We start from the raw sequence: 13327 nt of genomic DNA, 5'->3' as shown, positions 1-13327 counted from the left end.
CTCCTGAACAGCTATGATTCTGGTCATCACTGCCCAGCTGTTGCTTTGGTTGGGAGTGTGTGGGGGGGGTTGTTTTTGAAACGGTTTCTCTTTGTAGACTAGAACTGGCCATAAATCCAGGAGGTATCCCAGGCTGGCCTAGAACTCCAGAACCTACCATTGGGATTAAAGGCATACATCCCCCCCACACCCAGCTAGATCTAACCCTTAATACCGACTTTCTCTTTAGATATTTGAAGTTTTCTATGAGTCTGCAGTATTTTGGGGGGAAAAAAAGGTAGCTGCTATTTCACCAGGGTGAACTACATACTAATCTGAGCTTGATTGGAAGGAAAAGGTAGTGGGGTCTTTCCTTTATAAAGACAAATGGAAGAGTTTTTTGACAAATGAAAAAAAAGTTAAACAAGTAGAAAAATAAGTTTTAATTAATTTTCTGCGCCAGTACTGGGGCTTGAACTCAGGGCCTGAGTGCTGTCTCTAAGGTTATTTGCTCAAGGCAAGTGTTCTACCACTCAGTCCACACCTCCACTTCCAGGTTTTCGGAGGCTAATTGGAGATCAGTCTCACAGACTTTCCTGCCTGGGCTGGCTTTGAACTGCAATCCTCAGATCTCGGCCTCCTGAGTAGTTGGGATGACAGGCATGAGCTTCCAGGACCAGGGTCCTCTCTCTGCTCAACCCTTTCTGTTCATAGTGGAGCCACCAGTCCAACATAAAATACTATTCCTGTCAGACTGCTTCATTTTCCACATGTAAAAGACATTCCAAGTGAACTTTATAGCTGGCCCCTGAAATGGAGTCACAGAACAGCTGGAGACATTCCTTTGGCAAAAAAGGACACGTTCTTGTCCTGTATCTTATACTGGTAAATGAGGCTCCGATCCCGCTGGCCTGTGGGCTTCCTCCAGAAGATCTTCAGCTGCACATAGGGAGAAGAATGGGCGGGGGGGGGGGGGGGAACGGGGGGGGGGGGGACTGGGAATATGGCCTAGTGGCAAGAGTGCTTGTCTTGTATACATGAAGCCCTAGGTTTGATTCCTCAGCACCACGTATATAGAAAACAGCCAGAAGTGGCGCTGTGGCTCAAGTGGTAGAGTGCTAGCCTTGAGCAAAAAGCCAGGGGCAGTGCTCAGGCCCTGAGTTCAAGCCCCAGGACTCGCAAAAAAAAAAAAAAAAAAAAAGAGGGAGTCACCCGAAAAGTGGCACTGGAAACCCCATTCTGTCCTCTATTTGAGCTTCAACAGAGATCTCACATAACACACTGTACAGTAATGGGACCAACTTCTGTTTTTGTTTTTTCCTTTTCTTTTATGCTGGGACTGAAGCACGAACTCAGAGCCTTATGCTGTTTTTTCTTTTTCTTTTTTTTTTTTTTTTTGCCAGTCCTGGGGCTTGAACTCTGGGCTTGGGCGCTGTCCCTGAGCCTCTCTGTGCTCAAGACAAGCTCTCTACCACGTTAGCCACAGTGCCACTTTGGCTTTTTCTGATGAATACACTGGAGATAAGAGTCTCATGGACTTTCCTGCTCTGGCTGGCTTTGAACCTCCATGCTCAGATCTCAGCCTCCCGAGTAGCTAGAATCCCATGTGTGATCCTCCCATGCCCAGCAAGCCTCAAGCTCTTGCCCAGCTTTTTTTGCTCACAGCAGTTGCTCTACCATTTGAGCCACTCATCTATTTCCAACTTTTGCTGGTTAATTGGAGATAAGAGTTTTCTCAGCCATGTCTATCCTGGCTGGCTTCCAATCTTGATTCTCAGATCACAACCTCCTAAGAATCCAGGATTACCAGTATAAGCTGCCAGCACCCAGCTTGGGACCAATTTCTTTTTCTTTTTTCTTGCCAGTCCTGGGGCTTGAACTCAGGGCCTGGGCTCTTTCCTTGAGCCTCTCTGTGCATAAGGCTAGCACTCTATCACTTGAGCCACAGCGCCACTTCTGGCTTTTTCTGTGTATGCAGTACTGAGGAATCGAACCCAGGGCTTCAGGCATGCTAGGTGAGCTCTCTACCACTGAGTCACCTTCCCAGCCTAATCTTTTCATCTTCTCCAGTGTAATTTAGACAGACAGGCAGAGGGTAAAGCAGCCCTTGGGCTCCAACCCTGACGTACCTGCCCGTGCACATCCTTGCAGAAGCCAGTGGCCAGGCCTTGAGCCTGCAGGATCAGGTGGCTCTGATGACTGAGGCCATTCAACAGGAGGTCGTTCTCCTCATCCTCCGCGTCTCCACTGTCGTGCACAAGGGCCACCACATTTCCCTGCATCACACACAAGATGGAACCCAGCTTCTTACCGGAGCATGTCCTCTCGGTCACCCTCCCTCTTGCTGCTGCTGCTACCGGTCCCTTCTGGGAAGGACCAGGATGCTAATTGCAAATCATCAGCTGGACATTTTCACCAACCAGTCCAACCTGAACTTCCAGGTAAATTCATCTAAAACCAAGCCCATCCTAGGGTCTTCAAAATTGGAAAATTGGCTCTATCTCTTCAGTTTTTTTTTTTTCCCCCCCGATCCTGGGGCTTGAACTCTGGGCCAGGTCTGACCTTCTTTTGCTCAAGGCAAGAGCTCTACCACTTGAGCCACAGTGCCACTTCCGGCTGTGTGTGTGTGTAGTTTATTGGAGATAAGAAGTCTTATGGACTTTGCTGCTCAACTATCTTTGAACCGTGATCCTCAGATCTCAGCCTCCTGAGTAGCTAGGATGACAGGTGTGAGCCACCGGTGCCCAAGTCATCTCTCCAGTTCTTGAACGTTATAAAAAGTGTCACTGCCTGGGACCAGTGGCTCAGGCCTGCCTTCCTAGCTACTCTGGAGGCTGAGATCTGAGAATCACGGTTTGATGCCAGCCCGGGCAGGAAAGTCCATGAGACTCTTATCTCCAGTGAACCACCAGAAAACTGGAAGTGGCGCCATGAATCAAAGAGGTAGAGGCACTGGGTTTGAATGAAAAAGCTCAGGGACAGCACCGCCCTGAGTTCAAGCTCCACAACCAATAAAAACAAAAACAGGAACAGCAACAAAAAACCGTCTCACCTCCAATTAACCAGCAAAAAAAACAAAAATCTAGAAGTGGAACTATGGCTGCCGTGGTAGGTCAGACAGATACTAAAACTACAGGATGACAGGGCCAGGAGAGGCCTCCTGCGTAGCTCACAAAAAGGAGTCAGGGGGCGGGCATATATATAACCCGAGTCTAGGACAAACGGAAGGGAAGAGGTCTACGTCATCACAAAGTGACAGACTGGAGCTAGGAATATACACGTAGCTCAGCAGTGAACTGCTCGCCCAGCATGCCTCAGGCCTCGGGTTTGATCTCAGCACCCGATCGTGAGCTTCTCTGGGTCTTTTGAGCCACGGACAAGGAATGCAGGCTGCAGGGCTGTCAGTACCTGTAATTCCCAGCACACGGTCGCTCTGCAGTAGTGGACAAAGTCCAGCACAGCCACCGCTCCTAAACCCAAGCTCAGCAGCACACTGAGGTCGTCGACCAGCAGCACTGGGAACCTCCATGCAGCGTCCTCGCCGTCCGCGGGCGTCAGGGCCTCCCGCACAAACGCATGTAATGGCTGCAGGCTCCCGGCACTGGCTTCCCTGGAGACACAGGGACCAAAGTCACCAGAGCTCAGAGGCAGGCGCTGCTGGCTCACGCCTGTCATCCTAGCTACTCTGGAGCCCAAGCAAGGAAGTCTGTGAGACTCTGGTCTCCCATTAACTAGCAAAAAAAAAGTTGCAAGTGGAGCAGTGGTTCAAGTGGTATATAAAAGTGAGCCTTGAGCAAAAAAAAAAAAAAGCTCAGGGACAGCGTCCAGGTCCTGAGTTCAAGTCCCAGGACAAGCACCAAAAAAAAAGTCACTAGAGCTCAATTTCTTCATAAATGTTTATCTAGGATGAAAAGGCACCAGGAAAAAGCGGGGCAGTTGGGGGAGGGAGCAAAGAATTAAATCATAGTCCTGACAAAGAAAAGGCATTCATACACTCATGAGGAAGTTTTACTCCAATTCAATATCCTGAGGCCGACTGGGCACAAAGCACTGTGCTAGAAAGTGAGGGACATAAATCATTTCCAGAGCCCTTAAAAGACAGATCAAAAGCCATGCACCATGGGGCTGGGAAGGTGGCTTAGTGGTAGAGTGCTCGTCTAGCATACCCTGGGTTCGAAGCCCTGGGTTCAATTCCTCAGCACCATATACACAGAAAAAGCTGGAAGTGGAGCTGTGGCTCAAGTGGTAGAGTGCTAGCCTTGAGTGAAAAAAGTCTTAGAAGACAGTGCTCAAGCCCCGACTGAAAACAAAACAAAAACAGTTTGGCAGAGCTAGATGCCAGTGTCCTGACACCTGTAGTGCTCACTGTTCTGGAGTTAAGAGATCAGAAGAATTGTGGTTCAAGGCCAGTCCAGGCAGAAAATATTCACAAGAGCCCGCATCTCAGCCGAAAAAGCTGAGCATGACTGTGTGCACCTATCAGTCCAGAAACCAAGGGAAGCCTAAATAGAATCACAGTCCAGGCTGCTCCAAGCCAGGAGAGAGAGAGAGATCCTATCAAAAATAACTGGAGCAGGCTGGGAAGATGGCCTAGTGGTAGAGTTCTTGCCTCATACATGAAGCCCTGGGTTCGATTCCCCAGCACCACATATATAGAAAATGGCCAGGAGTGGCACTGTGGCTCAAGTGATAGAATGCTAGCCTTGAGCAAAAAAGAAGCCAGGGACAGTGCTCAGACCCTGAGTTCAAGGCCCAGGACTGGCCAAAAATAAATAAATAACTGGAGCAAAAAGGGCTGGAGGCATGCTTGCCTCGCTAAGTGTCAAAGTTCCTATGGACAAGCAGTAGCATCACAAAAAAAATAAAAATTATATAATTACTAAGTAAATAACAGCGATTTCTGATACCCAAAAAAAATAAAAATTATATAATTACTAAGTAAATAACAGCGATTTCTGATACCCCTGTGGTGATGGGCTGAGGGCTACAGGCCGCTTCAATAGCCACCAGATGCAGTTTGTAACACCACCTGGCCCGGGGACCCCTATCTTCCCGCAATCAATGGATGCTCAGCAGTCATTTTCCCACATTGGGTAAGAGAAAAGGAGCAAAGCGCCCAGGGCAATCGCCCTGCCTGCCCCACATTCCAGGGTTATCTGAACCAAGATGGCTCCTCATCTCACACATCCAACAATCAATCAGGTATAACCAGCCAGATGAAGAAACAAGAAACCAGATGAAGAAACACACAGTCAGTGATGCTAGGGGATCTCTCTCTCTCTCTCTCTCTCTCTCTCTCTCTCTCTCTCTCTCTCTCCAAGAAGTTTTGCAGCCAGTGCACACAAATAGGTCAAGGGCCTTCTGGGTGTTGTTGTTGTTATTGGTAGCTTTTGTTTCTGTGTTTCTTTCGGGAGCCAAGAGCTTTCTGCCCATGCTGCCAGACGAAGGGAGAATGTGTGATCTCAGAGGCCAGTTCGGCCTCCCCACATAACAAGCAGAGAGGGTTCCGCACAGGGGCCATGCTGTGGCGTGCTGACCTGAGGAAGCGCAGGGGGTGTGGCTCCTCCTGAGGCTGGAAGAAGATGTCCACGGCGGACTTGAGGCCCTCCAGGAACACCAGCTGCCCTCGCTCTCTGGCCACAGTCAGGTTGACACCCTAAACGTGACAGAGAAGGAAGGAAGCAGCTGGACCTTGGAGGCAAACTCATCCCAGAGGGGAGACACCAGAGGTTACAACCTCCTAAGAGGTTACAACTTGGGTCTGGGAAGGTGGCTTAGTGGTAGCATGCTCACCCAGCATACACTGAAGCCCTGGGTTTGATTCCTCAGCACCACGTACACAGAAAAAGCCGGAAGTGGAGCTGCGGCTCAAGTGGTAGAGAGGTTACAAGTCACAAAAGTCTATGCTTCATCTGAAACCAGGTCTTCCTTTTCCCCACAACTCACCCTTGCACATGTTCTATGCTGTTTTCAGACCTGTATTTTCACTTACAATTGTAGCAATTTAGTCTTATTTATTTTGTACTGGGACTTGAACTCAGGGCTTCATGCTCTCGCTCTGGAGTGTTTGGGGTTTGGGGGTTTTTTGGGGGGGTTTTTTTGGCCAGTCAGTCCTGGAGCTTGAACTCAGGGCCTGGGCTTCTTTTTCCTCAAGGCTAGCACTCTACCACTTGAGCCACAGGGTCATTACCGGCTTTTTCTATATATGTAGCTCTGAGGAATTGAACCCAGGGCTTCATGCATGCTAGGCAAGCACTCTAACGCTAAGCCACCTTCCCAGCCCCATCTCGCTCTGTTTGTTTTTGCTCACAGCTAGAGCTCTATCACTTGAGCCATGCCTCCAAATCCAGCTTTGTGCTGGCTGATTGGAGATAAAAGTCTCAAGGACCGCCCTGTCCAAATGGCCTTGAACCACGATCCTTAGACCTCAGCCTCCCGAGTCGCTAGGATTATACATGAGTCACTGGTGTCTGACTTTATAATAAAGAGTTCTTGCCAGGTCCCGGTGGCTCACACCATAACCCTAGCTACTCAGGAGGCTGAAATCTGAGGATCAGTTTGAAGCTAGCCAAAGCAGGAAAGTCTGTGAGAGAGTGATACTATGGCTCACGTGGCAGAGCGCTAGCCTTGAGCAAAAAGAAGCCAGGGACAGTGCTCAGGCCCTGAGTCCAAGCCTCAGGACTGGCAAAAAAATAAAGTCCGTGAGACTCTTATCTACAATTAACTACCAGAAAAAAACAGAAGGGGTACTGTGGCTTAAAGTGCTATAGCAATAGTCTTGAGCAAAGACAGCATTTAGGGCCTGTGTTCAAAAGATTCTCACAGACTTCCCTACGTGGGCTGGCTTTGATTATAATCCTCAGATCTCAGCCTCCTGAGTATCTGCGCACTGCCCCTCACCCTCTTGGCTTATTCTTTTCCTTACCTGCCTGCATCTGATGAGATGAGGCAGTCAGCAGCAAAAGTTGATTATTCTCATGTTTGTGTCTCAAGCCAACCAACCAACCAATCAAGCTATGCCTTCCATATACCCCAAGCAGGCCAAGATGGAGGACCCTATGAGAGGGAGAGAACGTGCCCTGATCCAGAATGAGTCGAGAAAACGTTTGGCTAAGTGACATCGACAAACAACAGGGTTGGTTCTGTAAATTCTCAATTCATAAACCATGCTAAGAGCCAGGTGGTGGTGGCTCGCACCTATAATCCTAGCTACTCTCAGGGGGCTGAGATCGCAGGACTGAGGTTCGAAGCCAGCCCAGGAAGGAAAGGCCATGCATGAGACTCGTATCTACAATGAACCACCAGAAAGCTGGAAGTGGAGCTGTGGCTCAAAGTGGCAGAGTGCTAGCCTTGAGCAGAAAATCTCAGGCCTTGAGTTCAAGCCCCAGGACTGGCACCAAAAAAAAAAAAAAAAGAAAAGAAAAGAAAAAAGAAAGAAAAAGCTAAGGTGCTGCCTTAGTTAAGGGGTTCAGGGTCCTAAGATTTCCTAGTCCCTCCTTTTCTAAGTCCTCTAACACCTGAAGAGGAAAGCTCAGCCTTAGTCCAGCAGCAGGGCATGCAGATTCACGCAGGGAATTCTGGAATACTTACCAGCTTCTGTCCCACAATGCTGTAGTGACTAAAAGACTGGAGGAGTGCCACGAAGCAGACTTTACAGTTGGCTAGGAAACAAAACCAGTGGAGTTTTAATAAAGCTGTTGTTCCTCCCTGCATATACTTCATTCCTCTGGGAAGAAAAGCGCTCAAACAGATCAACACATTTACAGGTAGCTGGTGCTAGTGGCTCAGTCAGGCCTGTAATCCTACTGAACATCTGGGGATCGCAGTTCAAACCCAGCTCAGGTAGGAAACTCCCTGAGACTCTTATCTCTAATAAACTACTAAAGAAGCTCAGAGACAGTGCCCAGAACCTAAGTTCAACCCCCAAGATAGGCATACACACGGGTACTGGTGGCTCACACCTGTCGTCCTGGTTTACTCAGGCAGCTGAGGTCTGAGGATCATGGTTCAAAGCCAGTTTGGGTAAGAAGAAAGTCTGTGAGACTCTTGTCTCCAAGGAACCACCAGACTACGAAGTGGGGGTGTAGCTCAAATTGGTAGAGCGCCAGCTTTGAGCAAAAGAGCTCAGGGACAGAGCCAAGGCCCAGAGTTCAGGCCCCACAACCTATTAAAAAACAAATTCAAGGGGCTGGGGATATAGCCTAGTGGCAAGAGTGCCTGCCTCGGATACACGAGGCCCTAGGTTCGATTCCCCAGCACCACATATACAGAAAAAACGGCCAGAAGTGGCGCTGTGGCTCACGTGGCAGAGTGCTAGCCTTGAGCGGGAAGAAGCCAGGGACAGTGCTCAGGCCCTGAGTCCAAGGCCCAGGACTGGCCAAAAAAAAACAAATTCAAGAGGGTAAAATACACATTTTTCACACATTTTATAGTTTTGCAGAAGTCATGAAATGAGTGCAAGGATTCCAAGAGGTACTTCTCTTAGAAATATTCCAAGATAACTCAATTTTGTTGCCTTAAAAATAAATTGTGGGGACTGGGAATATGGCTTAGTGGTAGAGTGCTTGCCTCGTATACATGAAGCCCTGGGTTCGATTCCCCAGCACCACATATTTAGAAAAAGCCACAAGTGGTGCTGTGGCTCAAGAGGTAGAGTGCCAGCCTTGAGGAAAAAGAAACCAGGGACAGTGCTCAGGCCCTGAGTCCAAGCCCCAGGACTGGCCAAAAAAAAAAAAAAATGTGGGGCTGGGAATGTGGCTTAGTGATAGAGTGTTCGCCTAGCATGCATGAAGCCCTGGGTTCGGTTCCTCAGCACCACATAAACAGAAACAGCCCGCACTGTGGCTCCAGAGGTAGAGTGCTAGCCTTGAACAAAAAGGAAGCCAGGGACAGTGCTCAGGCCCTGAGATCAAGCCCAAGGATTGACCAAAAAAAAAAAAAAAAAAGTCTAATGGACTTTCCTACCTGAGCTGGCTTCGAACCACAATCCTCAGATTTCATCCTCCTGAGTAGGTAGGCAAAAGCTGCCTTAGGTTTCTTTTCCTATAACATCAGTGAGCCCCATACCTTTGAGGTAGAAGGAGAGAAAGTGGTGCACAAGGAAACTGCCATCTGTCTTGGAATCACATAGTAGAGTCAGTTTCCCCTAGAAATGAAGAGGAATACAAACAAATAATTAGCCTCCCTGGAAAGAAGTCAAAATAGTGCAGAAATCTACTTGATTGTGTAAATTTCCTTTTTCATTCTTTATTTTTTTCTTTTTTTGGCTGTCCTGTGGCTTAAACTCTGGGCCTGAGCACTGTCCCTGAAATTCTTTTTGCTCAAGGCTAGCACTCTGCCACTTGAGCCACAGCACCACTGCTAGCTGTTTTCTGAGTAGTTTATTGGAGATAAGAGTCTCATGGACTTTCCTGGCCAGACCGGCTTTGAATTGCGATCCTTAAATCTCAGCCTCCTGAGCAGCTAGGATTACAGGTGTGAGCCACTGGCATCTGTCTGTGTAAATTTCTATACCTGGAAAATGTATTTTGGGGAGAATGTATTCATTAACCATAAACATACTAAATTTACTTGGAAATGAAGACAAAAGGTCAGAAATACGGGAAAATCAATGATGGAAGTTATAATGAGCAAACAATGTCAATCTCCGTTTCTCAAGGCAAAACAAGGAATAACATAAATTAATTCTTGGTTAGGAATGTGGCTTGGTGGTAGAGTGCTTGCCTAGCATACATGAATTCAGCCCTAGTTCCACATACACAGAAAAAGCTGGAAGCAGTGCTGTGGCTCAAGTGGTAGAGTGCTAGCCTTGAGCTGAAGAGCTCAGGGACAGCACCTAGGCCCTGAGTTCAAGCCCCACAATGGACTAATAATAATTCTTGTGGTGCACAGGTGACTTACGCCTGTCATCCCAGCTACTCAGGAGGCTGAGATCTGAGGATCACAGTTTGAAGCCAGCCTAATCAGGAAAGTCCATGAGATTCTTTATTTCCAATTAAACATCAAAAAGCCAGAAGTGGTTCAAGTGGTAGAGTGGCTAGCTTTGAGCACAAATGTTCAGGACTGGCATCCTGGACCCGAGTTCAAGCCCAAAAGATCTGCACCCCAACAGTAACCAAAAAAAAAAAGAAAGATCCCGCTAACAGGACCTGAGCTAACCGCCCCCCCCCCGCCTCCCCACTGCAATCCTCCCTCCCTTCACTCTAATCCTAGACACACACACACACACACACACACACACACACACACACACACACACACACACACACACACACACACACACACACACACACACACACACACACACACACACACACACACACACACACACACACCATCTGTGGACTACAACTCCCAGAAGCCCGAGCTTCCCCGGCTCCCGCGCGCTAGATCCCGGATGTAAAGCCACCATTCTCTCCAAGCCCGTTCCCCTTCGGGTCCGCTTGACATCTTGCCTGCTCCGCCCGGTCAGGGCTGGTGTTGAGAAGATTATTGAGCTCCGGGAACATTCCGAGCTCTGAAACAGAGCGCCCGGGATGAATGAAGATGGGAAAGCGCCGGAGATGACGGGGGCCGGAAAGGCACATACACACACCGACACACCTCCGCGACCCTCGTGACCTCACCCCGTTTGGGCGAGGACTGCGCGTGCGCAAGCGCCACCGACGCAGCCAATCGGGTGGATGTCTCCCGCTGCGGCGCATGCGCACGAGCGCGCTAGTGATAGGCTGGGAGGGTTCCTGCTGTCAGGGGCTGGCCTCCTGTTTCCATGGAAACGGGTGAAGGATGGCGCTAGAGGTAGAGTGCCTGCCTAGCGTGCATGAAGTCCTGGGTTCGATTCCTCAGCACCACAGACACAGAAAAAGCCGGAAGGACCTCACACCTATAGGGAACTGCTCTACCACTGAGAACATCTCCACAATCCTTTTTTCTTCTTTTTGCTAATAAATAGTCACATTGTTCCTGGACTTTTTTTGTGTTGAAAAAAACCTTCTTTTTCCCTACTTCACTGCATTTGCAGTATCATTTTTTTCGTTGTTTTATTTTTTTCTTTTTGGCCAGTCCTGGGCCTTGAACTCAGGGCCTGAGCACTGTTCCTGGCTTCTTTTTTTGCTCAAGGCTAGCACTCTGCCACTTGAGCCACAGCACCAACTTCTGGCTTTTTCTGTGTATATGTGATGCTGGGGAATCCAACCCAGGGCTTCATGTATACGAGGCGAGCACTCTTGCCACTAGGCCATATTCCCAGCCCCTTGCAGTATCATTTTTTTTTTTTTTAAATCACTTGTCAAGCTTCTATTCAAGACTAGCCATCCTTGGGCCTGGAAATTTGACCCCGTGGTAGAGTGTTGGCCTAGCAGGCATGAAATCCAGAAATCGGGCCGTGACTCAGTGACACAATACTAGCCTTGGTCACAAGGAGGCTCAGGGACAGCGCCCAGGCCCTGAGTTCAAGCCCCAGGACTGGCAAAAAGAAAAGAAAAGGAAACAGCCACCGGAAAATATTGAGGGCCATGAATAGTGAAACATCACGGAATCCTGGCCAGGATGAATCTATATCTCACAGCCCTTCTGTGTACCCGACCCCAGCAAACCAAAGTCGGCCTCACTGTCTGGCGGTGTCTGCTGAGACCACATGGATGAAGAGCTCCAGAACAGAACCTTCCACCTGGAGTGTGGCTCCATCTGTACCACGTTTTATCTGAGCCTGGAGCAAGCTGTGCCATTGTGGACACCAGGGGGCGCTCCGAGTCCGGGTTTCCATGGATGTTTGGCAGGCTCTGCTCTGTAAGCAACAACTAATAAACTCATGTACTCACCAAGCTGCTCCTGTCTTTCATTGCACTCTTGGGGAATGTCCCAGTTCAGAAGAAGACATTTATCCTGATGAATGTTCGTCTTCCCACACAATAGGACAAGAGGCCAGTAAGTGGTTGAGGCTCAATTCTGCATCAAGAGTGTAGCCCTAGGGCTGGGAATGTGGCTTAGTGGTAGAGTGCTCGTCTTGCATGCATGAAGCCCTGGGTTCGATTCCATAGCACCACATAAAGAGAAATGGCTGGAAGTGGCGCTGTGGCTCAAGTGGTAGAGTGCTAGCCTTGAGCTGAGGAGCTCAAGTATGGGGCCCGGGCCCAGAGTTCAAGCGCCATGACCGACGAACAGGAAGGAAGGAAGGAAGGAAGGAAGGAAGGAAGGAAGGAAGGAAGGAAGGAAGGAAGGAAGGAAGGAAGGAAGGAAGGAAGGAAGGAAGGAAGGAAGGAAGGAAGGAAGGAAGGAAGGAAGGAAGGAAGGGAATTAAAGGTGAGATGTTAGCTAAATTGTGTTCTAGGAAGGACTATGCAAATGCCAAGTACAGTGGCTCAATCCTGTATTCCTAGTTGCTTGGAAGGCTAAAGTAAGAGAATTGTGGTTCAAAACCAGCTCAGGAAAAAAAGTTCATGAGATTCCCATCCCAATCAGTAAACACAAAAGTTGGGCATCATTGACGATGGCCTAGACAAAAACGGGAGACCTTACTTAAAAAAGATCTAACATGAAAAGGACTTACTAGGCAAGCAGGCAGGCCCAAACACTATGACAAGGCCTAGCAAATTCAAGGCCCTGAGTTCAAGCCTACCTAGGGTGGCTTTGAACCGTGATCCCCCTATCTCAGACTTCTGAGTAGTGAGGATTACAGGCATGAGCTACGGGCACCTGGCTGATCATTGATCTTCGTGGTGGTTCTTGGATCAGGCCAGGGAGTTTCCTACCACCAGATTTCAGTGGTTCTCATTGTATACCTCAGTTTCCCCCACACTCCCACAAAGGCCTCCTTCCTCCCTGACATTCCAAGACTGCTTCCTTTTGTAAGCTACTGCTGACTCCCCCAAATCCTTTATACCACTCCATGAGTGATCTGAACCCCCACTCTTCCCCGGGGGTTCTGGAGCTCTAGACTGGAGCCTTTCCACCCATCACAAGTGGGGTTGGATCCCTTCCCCCACACACACCCCCAAAAAGCACCAGGCTCACCTTTTGTTCCTGTCTCTGAGGCTTTGCAGACCGATGAGCATGCAGTCTTGAGAAGAAAAGCCCCCTTGTCCCCAGTTTCTGAGCCCTAATCCTCTTACGTATCACCAGCGGAAAGGCCACAGCCCGGATGGGAGCAGGGGCCCCGCTCTGACTCCCCGCCAGCTTGTCCCTTGTCCCAGACTCCGGTGCCAACTGCCTGTAATCACAAAGGTACTGCTCTTCCGGCAGACTCCAAGGTCCACACGGCGCATGCGCGGAGCCCCAAGCTAGACTCCCCCAGCCTTCTGCCTGGCTTGGGTCATCACAAGGTCGCTCCTGGCCCAGTCCTCTCTCTAGG

At 49.1% G+C, this 13327-nt stretch overlaps 1 protein-coding gene across 1 annotated transcript; it reads right to left on the bottom strand.

Moving 5' to 3' along the window:
• Window positions 1-629: 629 nt before the first annotated feature.
• On the bottom strand, window positions 630-10721 carry Elp6 (elongator acetyltransferase complex subunit 6). The gene is made up of 7 exons (XM_048334747.1): window positions 10434-10721; window positions 9046-9124; window positions 7570-7640; window positions 5517-5635; window positions 3388-3589; window positions 2109-2255; window positions 630-918 (listed from the first exon to the last, which is right to left on the bottom strand). Exons 1-7 carry the CDS (start codon window positions 10680-10682, stop codon window positions 799-801), a joined length of 987 nt encoding a protein of 328 aa, XP_048190704.1. The 5' UTR covers window positions 10683-10721; the 3' UTR covers window positions 630-798.
• Window positions 10722-13327: the final 2606 nt, after the last annotated feature.

The sequence above is a fragment of the Perognathus longimembris genome, chromosome 26 (assembly GCF_023159225.1).
Source record: "Perognathus longimembris pacificus isolate PPM17 chromosome 26, ASM2315922v1, whole genome shotgun sequence".
NCBI lineage: Eukaryota > Metazoa > Chordata > Mammalia > Rodentia > Heteromyidae > Perognathus > Perognathus longimembris.
Note: the sequence above shows the minus strand (reverse complement) of the source record. Positions and strands in the feature narration are given on the sequence as shown.

Bases quoted from the DNA above. Each gene is read 5' to 3' on its own strand.
- Elp6 (XM_048334747.1), bottom strand. From the start codon at position 10,682: ATGCGCCGCAGCGGGAGACATCCACCCGATTGGCTGCGTCGGTGGCGC. The intron at 5,636-7,569 runs GTAAGTATTCCA...TGTCACGTTTAG, and splicing joins GCATTGTGGGACAGAAGCTG to GGTGTCAACCTGACTGTGGC. The intron at 919-2,108 runs GTACGTCAGGGT...CCCTATGTGCAG, and splicing joins GCAAGGATGTGCACGGGCAG to CTGAAGATCTTCTGGAGGAA.